At 41.3% G+C, this 23,147-nt stretch overlaps 2 protein-coding genes across 10 annotated transcripts in view; one reads left to right on the top strand and one right to left on the bottom strand.

Annotated features, from left to right (window-relative positions):
• CASK (calcium/calmodulin dependent serine protein kinase) overlaps window positions 1-23,147 on the top strand; it is a 325,007-nt gene that overhangs the window by 36,883 nt on the left and 264,977 nt on the right. The window lies entirely within an intron of this gene.
• On the bottom strand, window positions 3,454-7,033 carry GPR82 (G protein-coupled receptor 82). Its single transcript, XM_089673935.1, is given in 2 exon segments — window positions 3,454-6,197; window positions 6,199-7,033. Coding segments are annotated over 2 exon segments (1,170 nt in total). The 5' UTR covers window positions 6,919-7,033; the 3' UTR covers window positions 3,454-5,747.

The raw sequence follows: 23,147 nt of genomic DNA, 5'->3' as shown, positions 1-23,147 counted from the left end.
CATTAATAACTGCTCAACTGCACAATTTCTTAAGCTATACTATGAAGAGTTGTCTGTATAGCTCTCGCTAGTAATTTATAAATGGATCTTTAGAAAACTTCATTTATTCTACCATTGTTTAAATGGCATTTTTAGCACCCTGGACAAAACCTCAGATCAGTGTAACTTATTTTAATATTACACATTACATAAAATGTTATCTATTATATAAATGGCATTTGAAGTTTTTTGTGTTTTATAGAATGTATTCATACAAGATGGGCTTGTAGCTTTATCAGTCAAGAGAGTGGTTTCCAAACACTTTGAAATGCATGTCTATACCCAAAGTTTTGGATAGCTTGGGGAAGGGTAAGAGCCCCTGTCAGGCTTTACTGTTTGGGATTTTTTTTTTTTTGTGGTGGAATGCTGGAAAACACCTCAATTTTGTTTCCCTATTGCAGCTTCTTCCCCCACTTCCTGTCTGGTAGAAAGTTGACCAAGAGCAGAAAGTAGTGAAAATAGGGTTATTGGCAATAATGCCAATGTTTTTCTTTTTTTTAAATGATAAGGTCATCTTTCATAACGTGTTACACCCATATTCAGGGTGTAACATGTTATGAAAGGACCGGCTCCCGCTTCCCCACTTTGATAGCTAGTATTCTGTGAATGAGAAAACTACAATTCCCTACAGCTTTAGCGGCTATCGGCTTGTAGTTCTCAATGAATTACCATGGCAATGTGAGCACTGTGGTATTTCATTGATTCTTCCTGTCATAGTGTATCAGCTTGTTCGTATGGGATGTACAGGCAAGCAGGGATACTGACAGGTCTGTAGGAGTCCTGCATGGTACCAGCGATATGCTGATCGCTGGTACAATGCTTTCCAGGCTTCTGCAACAAAAAATAATAAATGCACATTTTTTACCTGCAAAATAATGCGCATTTATGATTTTTTTTGTCAAAAGGTGAATTTTTCATTTAAACAATTGTTCAGCATATAATGTTCTGTGACTGTGCCAGCACCTTCATTGATTCTCATCCTACCTATCCCATTGCACTTTCAGTGTCAAAATTCTACTTCCTCTTCTCTTCTTCCTTTCTCTGTTGGGGTTCCCCAAGTTTCTGTTCTGGGACCCCTCCTATTTTCAGTCTACACCTCCTTTCTGGGTCATTTGATTGCCTCCCATGGCTTTCAATACCATTTTTATGCTGATGACATCCAAATCTATCTCTCTACCCCTTAGCTCACTCCATTAGTCTCCTTATGCCTCACTCATCTACTAACTGACATATCAGCCTGGATGACACACCACTTCCTGAAAATTAGCCACTTGCCCTCCAGAGGATTTACCCCCCTTCCTGACCTGGCCGCTGCGTTACTTTAACTGACATTTGCGCGGTCATGCAACACATTCTCCCACAAATTGAGCTTTTTTTCGGTGGTATTTGATCGCCTGTGTTTTTCTTATTTTTTGCTCTATAAACAAAAAAAAAAACCCGACAATTTTGAGAAAAAAAACAACAATATTTTTGACTTTTTGCTATTAAACATATCAAGTAAAAATGTAAAAAAAAATGTCATAAATGTAGGCCAAAATGTATTCTACTACATGTCTTTGCTAAAAAAAAATCCCAATACATGTAAATTGGTTTACGTGAAAGTTATAGCATCTACAAATGTATATATATGGTGATCAGCGACTTATAGCTGGACTGCAGTGGGCATACTGACTGTCACTGACATCCCCAGTGATACTAATTCAGTGATCAGTGCTAATAAATAGCACTGACACTGTACTAATGGCACTGAGCAGGAAGGGGTTAACATCTGAGGCATTGAAAGGGTTAACTGTGTTCTGTGTGTGTGCTTTACTGTGTCTTCACATTTCTTTGTATTGCTCTGCTATGCAGAGCAATACAAAGCCAATGTGCAGGATCTGACGGGAGAGATCTGTATTGTTTACATACAGGTCTCTCCCCCGGCATTGATACTTGACGATCGCCAGGTGCTGGCAGGGGATCGCCAGCCGTGACCCGGTGGCCGTCAACTGAGACTGCCAATGGCAGTGCCGGTAGGGCATGCGCGCCCCCTGCCTGGAAATGAAAAATCATGTATATATGTGTAATTTTGCGCAGCCGTGCCACCCTGTAGCAGTATTTCTTCTATAGGGTGGCGGGAAAGCGGTTAATCTATCCAAAATTGAGCTCATAATATTTCCTCCCCGATGTGGCCCTTCCACTGATTTCTCTGTTAAAATCAATGGCTCAACCATCAACCTGTCCCTACATGCCAGGGTGCTACGTGTAATCCTGGACTCTGAACTATCCTTTCAGCCCCACAGCCAATCGCTGTCCAAAGCTTGCTGTCTCATCTCCAAGATACACCCCTGCCTAACCAACGACATCACAAAGCTTCTAACTCCCTCCCTGGTCATTTCCTGCCTTGAATTTTGCAACTCCCTCCTCACTGGCTTGCCTTTGCATAGGCTATCCCCCCTCCAGTCCATCATGAATGCTGCTGACCGACTCATCCACCTTACCAACCGTTCAGTGCCTGCTTCCCCTCTTTGCCAGTCTCTCCACTGGCTCCCGCTCACCCAACAAATAAAATTCAAGATACTTTCAACAGCTTTTAAAACCATACACAACTCAGGCCCTAGTTACATCACTACCCTAGTCTCAAAATACCAACCGAATTGTTCTCTTCATTCCTCACAAGACCTCCTGCTTTCTAGCTCCCTTGTCACCTCCTCCCATGCTCACCTCCAGGATTTCTTCAGAGCCAATCCCACCCCCGGGAACTCCCTTCCCCAATGTGTCTGGCTATCTCCATCTCTGTCACCTTTTAGACGATCCCTAAAAACTCATCTCTTCAGAGAGGCCTATACTGCCCCCACCTAACAACTGTAGCCAATGAGGAGGAAGAGTCCCCGGAGAGCCACTGTTCCCTCGCACATCGCTGGATCGTGATGGGGCTCCAGTAAGTATTGGGGGGGGGGGGGGGTATGCTATGGGGTACTGTTGCACACAAAAGGTTTTAAACCTTCATGCATAGAATGAAGGTAAAACACCTTGAGCCTTTACAACCACTTTAATTCCAGCCATCACTAAAATCGCATATAAACGTTGAACATGTTCATGTAAGACACTTTATACTTTTAAACCTGGAGCTGTCATTAAAATAATACCTGGTAACCCTGCTATAATGGTCTTTGTTTATGCCCTTCTGTTATAGGTGACAAAAAACTGTTTTTTGTTTTTTTTGGCTCATAGCTGTGCTCCTGCTTTTGTCATCCTTCATTGCCTTCTAGAAGTGGCTGTTTCACCCCATAATATGTAGACCCCATCTATTGTCCCTGTCAGAAAACCCACCCTGTGGAATATGTAACCAGCTCAGTAGTGCATGTATGTAGAGAGGAAGTAGCTGCAAAAGGCTGCAGGATATTGACAACATTGAGGTAAGAGAAGATGACAAAAAAGGTTAAAACGTAGTTTATTAACAAAAATAGCAGTTTATTGTACACAATGATTTAGCAAACTAAACATCATTCAGTTCAAGTTTACATCTACTTTAAGCATGTAGCTACTTAACCGTAACATATTTTCCTCCTGAAAGTACCAATGCAGACTTTAGGGGTAAGAGAAAATTTGTTTGCAGTTTCATGACAGAAAAGAAGAGGAAGGAAAGGCAAGCTATTGATATTATACTATCATTACTGTTTTTTGTATTGTTACTTGAATTTTCATACATTCACTTTTGACTGAAAAGGATGCTATGCTATTTAATTTACACATTTACACACTGTTGCATTTAGAGTTGCTTATGCCACATGGAGTTTTCTGTTAATTTGTTGCTTGTCCATATTACTGACACTGGACAAATTGTAAAATGAACCCAACCCTGTATGCACAATTCAGTACAGTAAAGGGTCTCGTTCTGTGGCTTGGGTCTAGTGCAGTTGGTTGTTGAGAGAGTGAGGGAATCCGTATACCTGAGCGTTTTGAACTTTCTAACATGTGTATGATCACCTATGATTGTATGATTAGAGCACACACGCCTGTTGCTCCGTCGATCCTCAGTTGTTAATGTAGTAAATATAAATGTCCAGTTGTGTTTGGTCCCCCTTTTTTGAAGTCGTATTAGTTCAGACAGAAGTGCAATAAGCAGGCTGGCATTCCCCTATGATTGTGTTTGTTTTTTTAGCATCCAGATACATGGCTGTATCGATGCATTATCACTTTCCATAAATATTGCAGAAAACCTATAACAGGAGCCTTTGCTGAGATCATTCACACCAAAGTATTTACATTTTCTGAACAAGCCATAAAAGCACCGTGGTTCACAGTGATGTGAATCTGATGTGGTTCGAATGTGTTCCAGAATGCAGAGATTCACATGTCAAGTGAAATAACATTGTCTTCTATGAAGGCCGTTCACATCTATGCAGTACAATTCTGATATGGATAAAAAAGGGTCCTGTGTGTGTTTAGTGTGGTGCTATTTTAAGCTCCATAGACTATTTAAATGACATTACAATCGCAGCTGTCAAGGGCAAATTCACACTCCAAACCACATGAAAAATCGCAGTGCATCACACTGCATCCAGTGTGAACCCAGGCTAAAACAAGCCCTTGTTTATCTCTATATCTGTTAGCATTATGAAGAAATTAATGTTCAAAGTTCACAACACAGGCATTTGAAGTGTCTCTATACTTTTTATTGCACCAGAATTTTGGTAGCCTTCTAGTGCTAACAACCAATAGGTGTTTCAAAGCTACTAGAAGCCCATTGAATGGGCACTAGTTTTTCTTATGATCTTTGAGGATCTATTAGGGTAGAGAATAAGGCTACATTCACACCTAAGCTTCATGTTTTTTAAGCGTTTTTTTTTCCATCGTTTTTGAGTTATTTGGAGCAGAATTACATGTTTTTGCAGCTTTTGTTAGGCATTTTTTCAGGCGTTTTTCAACTAGGTGTTTATGTGGCCAATAGAAAGCTGAAAGGTGGAGAGCTGCTGCTTGAGCTGAAAATGTGCAACAAAATGCTTGAAAGAACACTCAAGTCATGCTGTTCAGGTGTTTCCATTGAAGTCTATGAGGACAAAAACACTCAATTCTACCTGGAAAGTAGCTTGTTTTTTTGAGTGCAAGCATTTTGCTAAGTGTTGTGTCAGGGCGCTCAGATGTGAACAAGTGCTATTGAAAAAAATAGGTTGTTGCTTGTTGAGCTTCAAGCCACAAGGTACAATGTGAATGGGGCCTAAGGCTTTGTTCTCACAAGGGGTGTCCTGCAGTGTACACTTGTGTGAGGGTTGTGTTTGCCTGAACAGGGATGCACAGGCATTCCATGCATCCCGTGTAGGTATCCTACTCATGTCAGTTGGGACACAGCGGCTGCATAGATATATCCACTGCTCCCAATTGGGCATCTGTGCTGGTACACAGGCCTAAGTGCTCACTGTCTGTGTTTGAGAATGTGCACCCGCAGCTGCACGGATGTCATTGGGAGCAGTGGCTTTGTCTCTACAGCTGCTGCGTATCAGTTGTCATGAATAGGGCTGCTTGTATAGGGAACTCTTGTGCATCCCTGTGCATGCAAACATGGCCCTAGCAAGGGTGTATGCTGTAATTTGCCCGTGTAAATGAGGCCTAATTTTACACAGCAAAAACATTAAACGGTTTAATGCCCATAGACTGGGCACAAGTACAGTTTAACTTGAACTCTTAATCCATTATAGACATGTTACAGAACTACTTTTTAAGGGTTTTCAGCTACAGCTTTCATTAAATGTGGTGTGCATAACTCTTCCAGTTGCGGTCAGGGTTTGTGTATTAAGTCTGTTCACATTCGAGTCCTCGTTTTGACCTGTGGAGTTCCTTTTAAAGAAACGCTGGATAGTCTTCTGAAAAGCCTCATCTAAGCAAAAATAAACAATGGGGTCAGTACAACTCCTGAACTCAGCTAGGCAAAGGCAACAATTTTTTATTTCTGTCAGTACTCTCAGCACTTGGCATCCCTGTGAGTAGTACTGTCCCACAAGGAAAAATTTTATGAGATGGTAAGGGGCAAAAGTAACAAGTAGTAAAACCACTATCACGGCAATATTTTTTTTAACTTTTTGGTGGACTAAATGCTTTTCCTCAATGCAGCTGTTGGTCTGTAGCTTTTTTATATGCTTTATAAAGAATCCATAAAACATTAGCACAATGAAAAAAAAACAAAAAGAAACATGTCGACTGTGTAAATGAAGAGATCTGTGACCTTTCTTGACCAAATTCAGCTTCATAGGAGCAGCAATTGTCTAGTTCAGAGTTCTTTTTTAATAAAAACAATGTAACCGTTGGAAACAAGAATGTGACCCACACACCAGCACACAGATAACCAGCAATTTTAGGGTTCCGAAACGTTTTTAGTATTTGGCCAAAGATGATCTTTTCATATGTAGATGAAGATCTGTCCTGTGCTTGCTCTTTGTATCGCACAAGAGTAGCATATCGGCTGATGGCAATCCAGCAGAAAATGGTGATGCTAACACACATACTGCAGTGTGTTAGAATGTTTGTGGTTTGTAGTACAAAGGAACATTCTATAGACTTGTATGGCAAGTAAAGTGCGTATGCATAAAAAAAAATTTGGAAGGGCATGCCAGTAGTCACAACTATGTTGGAAATGGCAAGGTTTATAAGATATATATGCGTTGATGATCTGCGTCCTAGTTTGCTAAAAATCCAGAGGGAGATGAGGTTTCCAGAAGCACTTGGTAAAAACATCAGTCCATAAAGTATAGGGAGGCCAGTGGTGGACATTGCACTGAAAGTGACACATGTATCATTGCACATACTTCCAACCGGCTGCCTAAAGGGAGGAAAAAGTGGGGAAAATGTAATGATTATATGTTGGGAGGATTTAATGCTGAAGATTTTTTTGGTATGAGACATATTTGTGTATTTTAGCACATTTTATTATTTTATTGAAAACAAGAATAAAGCTAAAACTTTACTGCCAAAAGGGTTTTAAGCATAAAGTAAAACAAGTATTGACTAAGTATACCTCCCCCCCCCCCCCCCCCCCCCCCCAAACAGCCCTTGCAGACAAGGGCCCCAGTATGTTCACATGCACTGTGCATTTTAGCAACATATAGTTTAAATGCTAAGTTCACCTTCTGAACATGTTACACTCCTATTTAGGGTGTAACATGTTCAGCACCCTCACCTCACCCCCTGACCTTCCCTGTGACAGCGGGCAGGGATTCTTTTCCCTGTAGTCGCTGTCACATTTACAAAAAAACATGCAGTTATATGGGGCTCTGACAGCACAGCCGCATCATTAAAGTGGAACTTTGGTCAGAAAATTAAGTTTCGCTTGACCACTTCAGGCTGACCCCTTTTGCAGGTATATCTATGTAAAACATTAAAGCCTCGTTCACACCGTACATGCGGGAAAACTGATGGAAACTGACCCGCAGATTTCACTTGCAGAGACATCGGTTTTCATGCACGCTTCAATTAGTTTTATACACAGTGCAGATTCCTGCACAGAAAACAATCTGCAAGTGATACTAGTGTTGTAGTATGAACATGGCACATAGAGCACAATTGATTTTGTTGTGTCCCTGCAGAATGGTGTGAACAAGCCCTAAAAACAAGTGTCTATGCTGTTTGAAATCCAGTAATACACTGTCTCACCATGTTCTGCACATGCTTAGTTGCTCTCCATTTTTAGGCATTGCTGAATTTGTAAAGGTTGATCTGCTGACCGTCTTAAAGCTGAGTTGAACCCTGCTATCCTCTACAGCCAAGAAAACTGCTTCTGTTTTGATCTTCCGCTGCCATGGTGCTGCGCATGTGATAAGTTATGACACCAGGCATTTGATGGCTTCACAGTTTGGTTGAAGACGCAAGCAAATGTGACCACAATCCTGGCATTCCAAGAATGTAACTGTTAAACTGTTAAATCACTAGATTTAGTTCAACTTTATGATTTACTACCGTTCAGGGACTCTGGGCTTCGGCAAAATGGCAGCCTCCACCAAGTAGAAGCAGGAGCAAAGCTGAAGGCAATTTACAGCACACACTAATTTTGGTAGCATAATTATTAATGTGGAATGTATGTTCCTTGCTAAAGAACATTATATTGTATCAAGTTGCTGTTGGTAAGGTTTCGCTTTCATTCACAGAGATTTTAGAGTCCCTTCTGACAGTGCCGCAGACCGCTTGTAGCTATCAACAAAATACAAGAGACTAAACTTTTTACTGACACTTCCTGCAGCTCAGTAAGGGTCCTTTCCCACTGGCATTCCATTTTTTTTTATCAGTTCAGTTTCAAAGAAAAAACAGATCAGTTTTTATCAGTTTAAATCAGTTTTTTTCATCCGTTTTTCGTACGTTTACATCTATTTTTTTTTGTCCTTTCCATTTTTTTTTATGGAAGTAAAATAGGGTTTTCTTTCGTTCAAAAAAACGGATCATCCATTTACATCTGCTAGTCCATAGAAATTAATGGGTGTCTGGTTTTCATACGTAAACACAGATGAAAAACGGACATATGAAGTGCCCGTGTGAAAGAACCGTCTGCCTATACGGAGGTCCAAGGTAGAGCTGTTGATGGTGTCTGCAGGAGCCTGATATTGCACCTGTAATCAACTGATTGCAGGTGTAATGCTTTGTAGGTAGTGTAAAAAAAGCGAATTTTTTTTTAACTGCAAAATCATGTGCATTTATTACTTATATATATTTTTTTATTTTACTAAACATGAACTTGACCTTTAATGTTGCATGGCATGCCTGGTGAGTATATCAGGCAGTCTTTGGAGATGCCAGAACAAGCCTACAGTAATGCTAAGCACATCAAACTGCATTTTTACAAAACAGCACAGTGTAGTTTAACATACTGGGCCTTTCATCTGCATGGGCCTGTTTTAGTCAAAAAGTGAACTTCGCCTTTAACCTCTTCCCGTCCGCCCTATGGCAGTAGTACTGCTACAGGGCGGCACGGGTGCACAAAATCACGTGTGTATATATACGTGATTTTGCAGTTTCGGGCAGGGGGCGAATGCGTGCCCTACCTAGCTGTCAGTCACCGGATCCTGGCTGGTGAATGCCGAGCATCTCCAAAGGGGAGGGGTGGGTGGGGGGTGGGGTTAGAACTGTTTGTAAACATTACAGTTCTCTCCTGCACACTGCTTTGCATGGCTGTGCACAGCAGTATGCTTACAGTGAAGCACTAACACAGGACACAGTGTAAAACGACACACAGTTAACCCTTTGATTGCCCCACATGTTAACCCCTTCCTGCCCAGTGTCATTATTACAGTGTCAGTGCTGTTTATTAGCACTGATCACTGTATTGGTGTCACTATGGATGTCGCTGACACCAAGTCAGTTCCCCCCAGTGTCAGAATGCCCGCCGCAGTCCTGCTATAGTCCTGCTTTATAAAAATCCAGTATATATGCCACCATTTGTAAACGCTATAACTTTCACGTAAACCAATTAATTTACACATATTTTAAATTTTTTTTTTTCAGCAAAGACATGTAGCCGAATACATTTTGGCTTACATGAAATTTGATTTTTAATTTTTTTTTTACTGGATATGTTTAATGGTGATTAGTCAAAATAGTTTTTTTTTTTGTTTTTTTTTAAATTGTCGCTTTTTTTTTTTTACTGCAAAAAATAAAAACCGCACAGATAATCAAATACGACTGAAAGAAAGCTCTATTTGTGGGAAAACAAAGGATGTAAATTCCATTTGGTTACAGCTTAATTTGATTGTCAGTTAAAGTAACAGCTCCATAATGCAAAAAATGGCCTGGTCAGGAAGGGGGGTAAATCCTCTGGGTGGCAAGTGGTTACTCTGAGTGTAATGACAATTTAAATAAAATATGCTTTTAAAATTAACAATAAAATTGATGACATCACAGGGTTCAAAATAAGGTATACAACAAAACAGGTTTTACTTAATTTCATGATGGGAGGGGAGTAGGGAAACTAGAAAATGCAAAATATAAGCAGGTTATTGCTTGTATGTTCTATGTATGTTCTAAAAAGGACAGTATGCATGTAATGTTCTAAAGCAGGGGTGGGCAACTGTGGCCTTCCAGCTGTTGTAGAACTACAAGTCCCATGAGGCATTGCAAAACTGACAGTTACAAGCATGACTCCCAAAGGCAGAGGCATGATGGGACTTGTAGTTCACCAACAGCTGGAGGGCACAGTTGCCCACCCCTGTTCTAAAGGATAGTACCTAAGTTACCTTTAGCAACTAGTCATGTTTTTGTCTGGTAGCTACAGTATATACAACAAGGACACGCGGTAGTACATTAAAGTGGTAGGTTTAAATGCCCTGTGTAACATTTCTTAACACACTATGTCCTTCTCTAGGCAAGACACATGATCTACTCAAACATGTCAAGTACTGGCAGAATGTGGCATAAAATCAAAATGTATGAGCATGTCTACAATTTGCACATAAAGATCAAGACAATTTAAACCAATGATTTTGCAGTTCATTGCTGGTACAAAATATTTTGCACTAATTACTATATGTACATAGGAAATAGTTTTGAGGAAACTTGACTCAAAGCTTAAAGTAGTATTAAACCCAAAACCAAAATTGTAATATATTGCAGCTTACCAAGCTTCGGTAGCTGCATTTGTTTTTTTTTTTTTTAAGGCTTTTTTTCCCTTGTTCCTTCATTAGAGCACCCCAATGCTGCTGTGCAATGGTGCCCCTGTGCTCATTCATCCAGTCTGGGAGGAGGGGGCAATTAGATGGACTAGCAGATTTAAACACACTACCTAATTGAAGCCAAATTCTAACTCATACTTTATAATCTGTTACAGCAACAGTTTTCTTTCCTTTTGGGATAAAGGTTTTACACAAATAATTAAAAGCTGACCATTGTAAGCATCCCTGCCAGTATTAAATGGTTTGTCTCATCCACGTAAACTAATACGTCTGGAAGAGAGCTTGCTGTTTTGAAAAACACTAGACTTACTGGCCAGATCACCAGCTGAAAATAGAAGAAAGCAAGCCTACAAAAGAAAACTAATGCAGCTAACACATCTATGAATTGGAAAGCTGCAATATAGCACGTTTGCTTTTGAGTTTAATACTTCTTTAAAAATAAAACCTACACTTAGCAACTATTTTGCATCTAATAATTCTTAAACATAATAGATTTGCAAACAAATACAATAAATAGGTCCTAGTGCACATTTCATCTGAAACCTTTTTTAATTTGCTATATTTGTTTCTGCCTATTTGGCTAAAGACCTACACATATTTCTTCCTTTATTGCAAACTGATGAAGTTTTGTGAAAACTGGCGCATAGAAAAGCAGAGCATTTTTTTTAGAGTAACTTGTCAAATATCTTGTTTCATTTTAATGATTAAACCCCAATGTTTGCCATGAGAAAGGGACTGTTCCACTATTACTCCAGTTTACAGAGTTTATTTTATCAATCTGAAATCTGTAATAAGTCTACAGCTAGTTTAATTTTCTGTATATTATTGTACTTACCAGAAGTGACTTTTCACATCCAGCACTTCAGATAGACTACCACAAACCTAAATTTGGAGGTTTTAGTTTGTCATGTTTTAGTTCCTGTGAATTGTACTGGAAGTGGAAATGTAGTCAAATATGTGTGTCCCTGCCTCCTCAACCTCCAGATAAAAACAGCTCTCAAAGCTTGTCAACACACAAATAAGGCATCACCACTTTCATACTTTTAAAAAGTATGCAACTGGATCACATGGTGCTGCAGTACCATGCAATCCAGTGCAGGCAAACGCACTGTGTTTGCAATCTAGTTTCAGGGTGTCATTAGGAATCTATTGACACCCACAGAAGATTTCACATCCAGTTCATTTGAAGAGCGGTGTGTGAAACGTGCACTAAACAGGGGTTTCCCACACTGCTTTCTGGTGCGAACGTGCATTAATGCAGGGAATGTAATAAAACTTTAATGCTCTTTGCAGGTCAGGGAGTCTAAGGGCACCAATACAGCAAGAAACATGTTGGAATTTTTTTCTTGATCAGCAGCTGCTGATAAATGTATTGTGACAGTGATGGGTACAGCTGGCAAAATACAGTATAATGGCAGGTGGATACCGCCATCAATCGCCATCAATCGTTTGTGTGGATAGAGGAATCTGTGTATGGTGAGCTGTACCCTAATCTGGAATTTTAATCCTGAAAGCGGAACTAAACTGTATCTGAGCAGCACAAACTTATTTATTTTTAATATTTAAAGCAAACTCATCCATCCATGTCGCCATACTTTATTTTGTTGAAAAATCACTTTTTAAAACACCCTATCGCATTTCTAGCTACAGCCATCTTGAGTAAGGGCAGATGATTTGCGAAGCATTTACTTCATGCAGTCCATCTGCCCTTAGATCAGGCACGCAGGCTGGAGGGGGTGCTTAGCTAGAAAGCTCCTCCCCTATTCTAGATGAAAGAAAATAAAATGCCCATGAAGACTGCAGGGATGTATGGCATTATTTTGGATTAGGACAGAAACAGGAAGCAACTGAAGAAATATGTGGGTTAGAGTTAAAGCTGAACTCCAGCTTTTAGAACACTTTATACAGTTCATTTGGGCCAAGTTGACTCAAACAAACTATGACCCTCACTAACGTGAGGCTGCTGGATGTACTGTATAAACTATGTAGTGGAGGCTACATACAGTCATGGCCGAAATTGTTGGCACCCTTGATATTTTTCCTGAAAATCAAGTATTTCACACAAAAAAGGTATTGCATTAACACATGTTTTGCTATACACATGTTTATTCCCTTTGTATGTATTGGAACAAATATAAAACAGAGGCAGAAAAGCAAATATGACATAATGTCACACAAAACCCCAAAAATGGGCTGGACAAAAGTATTGGCACCCTTAACTTAATATTTGGTTGCACACCCTTTGGAAAACATAACTGAAATCAGTCGCTTCCTATAACCATCAATAAGCTTCTGACACCTCTCACCCGGAATTTTGGACCACTCTTCCTTTGCAAACAGCTCCAGGTCTCTCTTATTGGAAGGACACCTTTTCCCAACAGCAATTTTAAGATCTCTCCACAGGTGTTCAATGGGATTTAGATCTGGGCTCATTGCTGGCCACTTCAGAACTCTCCAGCGCTTCTTTGCCATCCATTTCTGAGTGCTTTTTGACGTATGTTTGGGGTCATTGTCCTGCTGGAAGACCCAGGATCTTGGACGCAAACCCAGCTTTCTGACACTGGGCCCTACAGTGCGACCCAAAATCCTTTGGTAATCCTCAGATTTCATGATGCCTTGCACACAGTCAAGGCACCCAGTGCCAGAGGCAGCAAAACAACCCCAAAACATCATTGAACCTCCACCATATTTTACCGTAGGTACTGTGTTTTGTTCTTTGTAGGCCTCATTCCGTTTTCGGTAAACAGTAGAATGATGTGCTTTACCGAAAAGCTCTATCTTGGTCTCATCTGTCCACAAGACGTTTTCCCAGAAGGCTTTTGGCTTACTCAAGTACATTTTGGCAAACTGTAGTCTTGCTTTTTTATGTCTCTGTGTCAGCAGTGGGGTCCTCCTGGGTCTCCTGCCATAGCGTTTCATTTCATTTAAATGTCGACGGATAGTTCGCGCTGACACTGATGCTCCCTGAGCCTGCAGGACAGCTTGAATGTCTTTGGAACATGTTTGGGGCTGCTTATCCACCATCCGGACTATTCTGCGTTGCAATCTTTCATCAATTTTCCTCATCCGTCCACGACCAGGGAGATTAGCTACAGTGCCATGGGTTGCAAACTTCTTGATAATGTTGCGCACTGTGGACAAAGGCAAATCTAGTTCTCTGGAGATGGACTTGTAACCTTGAGATTGTTGATATTTTGCCACAATTTTGGTTCTCAGGTCCTCAGACAGTTCTCGTCTCCTCTTTCTGTTGTCCATGCTTAGTGTGGCACAGACAGACACACAATGCAAAGGTTAAGTGAACGTCTCTCCTTTTTATCTGCTTTCAGGTGTGATTTCTATATTGCCCACACCTGTTACTTGCCCCAGGTGAGTTTACAGGAGCATCACATGCTTGTAACATTCTTATTTATCCGCAGTTGTGAAAGGGTGCCAATACTTTTGTCCAGCCCATTTTTGGAGGTTTGTGTGACATTATGTCGAATTTGCTTTCTTTCCTCCCTTTTTTTGTTTTGTCCCAATACACACAAAGGGAATAAACATGTGTATAGCAAAACATGTGTTAATGCAATACGTTTCGTGAGAAATACATGATCTCCTGGAGAAATATCAAGGGTGCCAACAATTTCGGCCATGACTGTACATCACTGTGAGCCAGGAAAGTCTTGGTTCGCACCTGGAACAGACTCAAAACAAAATAGTCTGTGTGGCACTCAGCCAGTCATAGAAAGCTAAAGATAAATACAAAGCTTCCTCTGAGTTAGAGGTTGTGAGATCATGAGCCCGCTTCTCTGACTCTGAGTCAGATGGCTGAGTACCACTCAGACTCTATTGTGTTCCGGTTCTGAGATGGAAGGTCTCAGCTTGCACTGGGACACAGTACTGTATGCTGTATGTAGCCTCTGCTACATACAGTTTATACAGTGCATCCCGCAACCTCACATGTTAGTGAGGGACATGTTTGGGCCAGCATGTAAAGTATACGAAAAGTATAGGTGTTCAGCTTTAAAATATTACTTCCTATCTACTTACTGATGTTGGCAGCATAGGGTTAAAAATAGCTCATGCTGATTGAAATAGGTTAATTCTGCTTTTAACATTTACTTCTTGGCTCTGGCTTCCCCAAATCACATGATTTCCAGGAAGAATATAAACCATTGCTGAATACTGAAGTTATGGGAAGGATGGAAGTATGCATCTAGGGAGGGTAAGGAAGGGTAGTTTAGGTTTGTGGTGTACAAAAAAAAAAAAACACTTATAGGAGATGACATCTTGTACCTTCTGAATGTGTGCTATTGTTCACTTATATTCTTTTCCTGTCTGCAGAAATGACAGCTCCAGGGCGGGTCTGCAAGGACCTAATATAGGAGGATCTGTTTCCTGTCTGAGTTTAATGCTGGTAACTGACAGAAGAGTAAAACAGTCAATTGTCGAAGGCTAGAATTTTCTTACATGTAATCCTGACAACACATTTATTATATAGCAGATTTGAGTGTCTGTTATCCGTACTGAGCTCGGGCAGGGACAGGCTGGCTTTGTAGCCCAACATTTCTGACAGGGAGAAAATACAAGGAAAGTAATGCAACTCTATTATAACAACTGAATAGTGAAGGTTAATGCCCTTTGCCAACTGATTCTTTTTCAGTAGAATTTTTATAGATCGTAAGACTGGAAAATGTAAAGCATTTCTAAAAACTTTGAGTCCTTCAATGTAAGTTACTGAAAGAAATTCTGCACTATTGCTGTTTTGCCTATATGACTATTCTGTGAATATTGGTGCAAGGGCAGACTGTATAATCCTCAGAATGTGCCAAAGACCCCTAGGATGACAATGAAGGATCTATGGCCAGCTCTGACTTTTTCTTGTTTGCATGTGCCTCAAGAAAAACAATATACAAAAATTTGTATTTTTTTGTACATATTTGCCTGTAAAATCTATTTCTTGGAGTACATCACAGGACACCGAGTAGGCTATAATCCTTACTATATGTGTTATGTGCCACATATAGGTGGATGGACACTGGCGGACCAAAACAGACAGGAAGTCCTCCCATATATAACCCCTCCTACACAGAAAGTACCCCAATTTTGTAGCAAAATTCCAGAAAGAGAGGAGGGACCTTTTTGTCCCGTAATGTACTCCAAGAAATGTATTTTATAAGTAAGTGTGTAGAAAAAAAATCCAATTTTCGTTATCATTCATCATGGGACACAGAGCAGGCTATACTAATTGCCCAATGTCCCAAAGCAATCCATTTGAGGGGAGGGAGACACCAATTCCAGACACCATAATCAGCAAGACGACCTACTCTGCCGCCCGTAACACACTGTGGCCAAAAGCAGAATCATCTGTAGCTCTAACATCCACTTGGTAGAACCTTGTGAATGTATTCACTGAAGACCAGGTGGCAGCCTTGCAAACCTGAGTAATCAACACCTGATGGCAAATTGCCAAAGAGGCTTATACTTTTGGTAGAGTGCACTCTTACCCAAAAGGATGGGACTCTGCCCTTCACATCCATAGGCTTGTATGAATAACTTGTGGATCCAACGAGAAAAAGTTGCCTTGGATGCAGCTTGCCCTTTACTGGGCCCCTCTGGTAGCAGAAACAAGGAAATAGACCTTCTGATTTGTGCCATCCTTTTCTGACAGCTCGCATTACATCCAGCAATGTAGCAATTTCTCTCCTGGTGAATGAGGATTCAGACAAAATGAGGGTAGGACAATGTCCTGATTCAAGTGAAAGCTAGAAACCACTTTAGGCAAGAAGGATGGAGGAAGGCAACACCACCCTATCCTGGTGTTAGATCAAAAATGGCTCCTTGCAAGAAAGAGCCGCCAGCTATGACACCCTTGCCGAAGTGATTGCTATAAAAAAAAAAAAGACACCTTTCTAGTCAAAAGCACAGGTGGAATATTCTGAATAGGTTCAAATGGCTGCCTCTGCAAAATAGCCAACACTAAATTTAAATACCAAGGGCACTAGGGTAGCCTGAGAAGAGGGACCATTTGAATCACCCCCCTGTACAAAGGCCCGAACCAGGGAGTGCAAAGCAATATGCCTTTGAAAGTATAAAGGCGTGGCAGAAGCTGAATCCCTTGTTCTGGACACAAACTTGTCTACCTTGTTGAACATGGATGCCAATAGATCTATGTCTGGGGTACCCCGAAGATTGGCAAATTGCCTGAAAATCTCATGGAACAAACTGCTGGCGACTGAGAAAATCTGCTTACCAGTTCTCTACCCTGGAATGTAAACTGCTGACAGAGATGGCACATGAAGCTCTGCCCAAGCTAGAATATGATTCACCTCCTCCTGGGCCATTCATCTCCTGGTGCCTCCTTGGTGGTTGATGTAAGCTACGGCCTTGGCATTGTCAGACTGGATCCTGACCAGATATTTGTGTAACCTGATCATCCAGAAATTCAGAGCAAAGCAAACTGCCCGAAGTTCCAGGACATTGATGGGCAGACTCTTCTTCTGCTGTGCCCACTTCTCTTGGACTGGCATCTGTGGTTACGATCTACCAAACTAGTCTTCCCTCTTTTCAGATTCCGAACAACCAGTCACCAATGTGACAATCCAAAACTTGGACCTTCTTGTTCCAGGTAGACAATGTTTCTCTGCAATGGTCTGGAGTGGAACTGTGTATAGGGAACTGCCTCAAATGCCGATACTATCTTCACCAACAACCTCATGCATAGGTATATAGATGGATATTTTGTCCTTCTCACATCTCGTACCTGATCTTTTAGAGCACAGCACTTCCCTGGGGGCAGGAAGAATTTTGCCTGCACCGTATCTAGGACCAACCCCAAACATTCCAGACTTTGAATCAGCTCTAAGGCCGACTTCTCGAAGTTTAGGATCCAGCTTAGATGTTCTAGAACATGTACTGCACGAGCCACATTCCACTTTAAGATCGGAACAGACTTCTCCCTGAGTAATAGGTCGTCCAGATACCTTAGTACCTATATTTCCTGGGCTCTTAGTAGGCCCAATACTAAAGCCAGAACTTTTGTGAAAACACAAGGGGCCATGGAAAACTCGAGGGACACAGCCACAAATTGAATGATAACCACCTACTGCAAACCACAGAAACCTTTGATTAGGATGGAATATTGGTACATGAAGGTATGAGCTAACTGCAGCAAGGCTACTACTGAATGGACTGATTCCATCCGAAACAAACAGTAATTGGTTCAGAGCCTTGAGATCTAGTATAGGTCTCATGTTTCCATTTGATTTTGAAACCGTGAACAGGTTTGAGTAGAAGTCCCTGAACCTTTCGCTTGACGGTACTTCCACAATTACCCCTTGTGATAGCAATTAATCGAGTGCTTGAAATAAAGAATTTCTTTTCAACTAGTTTGTGGGTACGTTGGACTTTAGAAACCAGGGGGGGGGGGGGCAACCTGGAACTCCAGTCTGTACCCCTCTCCAAACTGAATTAGGCAAAAACATCTAAGTTACAAGGTCAACTGGATCAGGTGGAGGAGAGAGTTGATAATGATTACAAAATGGGGGAGATTATTGCAGCACACAATGATCTTGTAGATGGTTTCCAGGCGCACACTACTGACATCCAGTGGCTAAAGAATAAAATTGCAGACCCTAAAGATAGATCAAGGAGGGACAACTTAAAATTCAGAGGCATTCCACAGTCTGTAACACCCTCAGAACTTATCCCATACTTACAACCACTTCTGCGGGCTCTACTTCCTCGTGAAAACCCAAAAGACTTTGTCATAGACAGAGCACACAGGCTGGCTAAACCTGCTTTTTTTTTTCCTGATATAACTTTAGACTCCACTAGTTGCACTAGAAGTCCCTCCCAAGTCCTTTGCAATCTGTTAAAAACGGAAAATCTTTGCGATGCCTGAAGAAGTACTCATGAATTGAAGAAGGACTTTACTTTCTTTTCTCCGGTTTTACATGTTTACTCAAGGATAGGTTTGTTTTTGCTTGACAGGAATACTCTGCTCCAAATTACTGCCTCACATAACTGTGCAATCTCCTGGTCGGACCATGCATCGATCTCTTTGCAAATCCAAATGTCAAACTCCTCACATCTGACCAAAATATGGAGAAAACACTTCTATTCTACATACCCACTCACCACCAGAAACAAATCCAAGAGGAACTGAATTCCTTTAAGTGCATTGTTGTTTCTGTAGATAATGTGCATTCTTTATGGTCAGCCTTTATGATAGGTGTACTGATAAAATTGGGGGCACGAGAAACGCAAGAGGGCACAGCTAATCACTGATCTATAAGACTGCGTACGTCGGATCATCAAAATATATCTAAGCGCCAATCAGTTAAGAGTCTTATGACATAACCTTGCACAATGTTTCATCTCACAATATAATCTCTACTTTATTGGAACGCACCTGGCAAAACAGATTAAAAAGAAAATGGCCACAAATAAAATAGAGCATCTCCTATACCAGAATCACTCACCCTGCCCATATTGCAAATAATTTTGCGTTATTTTATTCTAATCGATACAACCTTAGTGTAGACCCATCAGTCCACTCCCCCTCAGATGCACAGATCCAAGCATTCTCATCTTCACTAAACTTACCCAAAGTTCCCTCGGCCCAACTTGTTGAGATTTCAGCTTCCATTTCCACCCCACATCCCCCCCAAAGATTCAAGCAGTTATTAAAAACTTACACAAATTCCCATTCCCAGACGGATTTGGGAATGAATATTATAAACTTTTCTGCCCCACCTTACTCCCTCATCTCCAATGTATCTATGATCAAACTGCACGCTTTTCCTCTTTACCTCAAGAGTCCCTTGAAGCCCTTATTGTCACTGTACCCAAACTGAACAAGTCACTCACATTCCCAGCTAATTATAGGCCCATTACTCTATTGAACACAGACGTTAAAATATATGCCAAAATGTTTGCCTCTCGACTAGAGAATATACTTGCGCATATGATTCACCCAGACCAAGTGGGCTTTAAGGGCCTTTAAACGTCTTGACGACACAAGCCCTCAACCTACTTCAGTGGGCGGAGCAAAGCCGGTTGCCTTCTCTGCTCCTATCCTAGGATGCAGAGAAGGCCTTCGACCGCATTCACTGGAGGTATCTATCTGCAGTTTTTCACACATATGGCCTCACAGGATATATTAAAGCCTTATATTCAACTCCCTCAGCTCAAGTTTATGGTTCAGGATCCCTTTCTCCACTTTTTCATATCTCTAATGGAACGTGGCAGGGATGCCCCCTCTCCCCTATTATTTTTGCCCTAGTATTGGACCCACTTGCGCAAACCGGTCACACCCCAACATCTCGGGTTTCCGTATAGGGAATAGGGAATACAAAGTCAGCTTATATGCAGACGATGGCATCCTCTCTCTTACTGACCCCTTAACTTCTACTCAGTCGCGTCTCTTAATACAAAGTCAACATGTCAAAATCTTATATGCTTCCTGTAGCATTTTCTCCCCACATCAAAAATGCAATTACGACATCCTCTAGCTTCTCTTGGGCCCCCAACTCTACCATCAAATACCTAGGTTTTAAGCTCTCTACACCTTGCTCCATATATAAAACTAACTACGAAAGTCTACTACTTTCCATTAAGCAACAAACCACATCCTTTTTAACAGCCCAGGTGTCATGGGCAGGACAGGCAGCGACTATTAAAATGTCACTTCTACCATTTATATGGTGTCTTTTTCAGAACCCTACCAATTCCGCTTATTTCTGCTTATCTACAGAAAATCAAGGCTGAGATCAACTACTATACAGTTGTGCTCAAAGGTTTACATACCCTGGCAGAAATTGTGTAATTTTGGCATTGATATTGAAAATATGACTGATCATGCCAAAAAATGCTCTTTTATTGAAGGATGATGATCATATGAAGCCATTTATTAGCACATAGTTGTTTGGCTCCTTTTATAAATCATAATGATAACAGAAATCGCCCAAATGGCCATGATCAAAAGTTTACATACGGTGGAATGTGTGGCCTTGGTACAGACACACAAGGGTTAAAATGCCAATTAGAGGTTAATGTCCCACATCTGTGGCTTTTTATATTACAATTAGTGTCAGTGTATAAATAGTCAATGAGTTTGTTAGCTTTTACGTGGAAGCACTGACCAGGCTAGATACTGAGCCATGGGGATCAGAAAAGAACTGTCAAAAGTCCTGCGTAACAAGGTAATGGAACTTTATAAAGATGGAAAAGGACATAAAAAGAGGTCCAGAGCCTTGAATATGCCAATCAGCACTGGTAAATCACCTATTAAGAAGTGGGTTGCAGTTTGAGGACCCCTGTTCTAAAGAGATCTCCTCCTTTTTCTACTGCAAGCGTACTAGCAACCTCTCCTTGCATAAAACTGCAATGAAACTATGGGAAGCAGAACTTTCACAGGGCTTTTAGTTATCACAATGGAATAAAGCAATGCAGTTGCTACAAAATGCATTACCTACTGGGAGATGTCCCTGAAAATACTATATCACTGATAGTACACCCCAGTAAGATCGTCCAAATTCAACTCATCTACATCCTCGGATTGTTGGAAAAACTGCATCAATACTGGCTCACTAATACACATCTGGTGGTCCTGCCCTAAATAATACCTTTTTTGGAAATGTGTTTTACGTTCTCTCTACAGTACTCAAAACCTCCTTAGCCTGCAACCCGGCAACATCATTTCTTCTTTTACTCCATGACACTTGGGCCCTTCTCCACAACCCTTTCATAATTCATGGTTTAATTGCGGTCAGAAAGACTATTGCTATGGCTTGGAAACAATATGAACCTCCTAAAGGAGCAATTTTCCTTCAAAATCTCAATACGCAAACCCAATATGAAACTGTTTGCAAAAAAAAAAAATGGAGCACATGCACTATTTTGGAAGCAATGGAATACCTGGCTACATCACCCAGCATGTACTGCCTGTCTGTAACAATCCTACACAATTTCATTACTATGTACTAGTCTCATAATACTTTAAGGTAATACGTATCATAATCTGATATAATGCCCAGTACCGTACACTAGGCTGTATAACTATACTTGATATTCTTGACTGAGTATTGCTTTCATGTGTTTTGACCATGATATTCTCTCCTCTATTTCCTTTTACAGTCTCTTTTCCTGGGAATGCTTTCATTTCCAGCATTGTTTTTTTCCTACTGACATATCTGTGTTTGATGTACTCATGAAGTAGTATGTCCTGCGCTATTAAACATTGTTTTTATATTTGCTGCTACTGTACAGTCTTTGTAACTTTCTTTATACTATACTATACAAAAAGAGAAGAAAAGAAAAGGGGCAAATTTACCAATCCCACTGCAGGGCTCTGCTAATAGACACCCAATCTTCACCAATCACAGCAGGTCTTGACACTTAAGGACCTTCAAGGACTTGGTCTCCCTATAATTTTTGGGGTCCTTTCGCTGGGACCTGTATAGCTCCCTGCTGGAAAACGCAGGGTCCAGAACCAAAAGAAGTCTCATTACAGGCAAAACCTTGTTAAGTCCTCCATCTTCCATACGAGGTTCAGGTACCATTTTTATCTTGGCATACAGCCATCCAAATGGATCCGATTAACCAGTCCCTTGATCCTGATAAGAATCACTTCTGGGATCAAACCACATTCTCACACTTTGTTGCTCTAAGACTTTGAAGTTTTTGCAGTCATTCATTTGCACCAATATTGCACCAACCACAGGCTGAAGGAAAGAAAATTGTGCCTCCCGCAGTGCTGTTGTGTTCTTCCGGCTGGGAGTGCAGGGGAGGTTTCCCCATCATCAGAATACATTGATCACTGCTTGTGGCTAGAGCCAGCAAGAAAAAAAAAACTCGACAGTCTGATGAATCAAAATTCAGTCAGTTCCTGCTGAACCGGATGAATTTCAATCCATCTGTGGTCAGCTTAATGCGGAGTTCCAGTCAGTTTTGTGTTTATTAAAAGTCAGCATCTACAAAAACTGTAGCTGCTGACTTTTAATAAACACACACTCACCTGTCCCAGTGTCCAGCGATGTGCTTACCCACGCAGTCCCTTCTCTGCCTCTTCTCTCCCCTGCGTCGGCATCACAACTGTGGGCACCAGGCCTCTTCTCTCCCCTGCGTCGGCATCACAGCTGTGGGCACCAGGCTTGCATCTTCACAGCCGGGTGCCCACTGCACATGCGTGAGTCCTGCTGTGCATTCTCATTGGTCCAGCAGTCTTCTGGGACCTGTGAAGGTTCCCAGGAGACTGCGGGAGGGGGCCGAACGTCCGGCTCACGTTGCCACGGCGACCTGAGCCGGAAGTGGGAGCGGGTACCTTTCAAAAACAGGTATCCGCCCCCCAACAAAAAAGGTGCCAAATATGGCAGTGGAGGGGGGGGGGGAGGAGGAAAATTAGCGGAGCTTCCGCTTTTGCTGCTTTTACGCTGCTTTTAGCGCTACAGCAGAATACCAGGTAGTCTGAATTTTGGAAGAAAATGGGTCATTTCTCAA

Source organism: Staurois parvus, unplaced genomic scaffold (assembly GCF_062004578.1).
Source record: "Staurois parvus isolate SC_StPar_1 unplaced genomic scaffold, SC_StPar_1.0 ptg000145l, whole genome shotgun sequence".
Classification (NCBI taxonomy): Eukaryota; Metazoa; Chordata; class Amphibia; order Anura; family Ranidae; genus Staurois; species Staurois parvus.
This window is presented reverse-complemented; position numbering and strand designations above follow the sequence as displayed.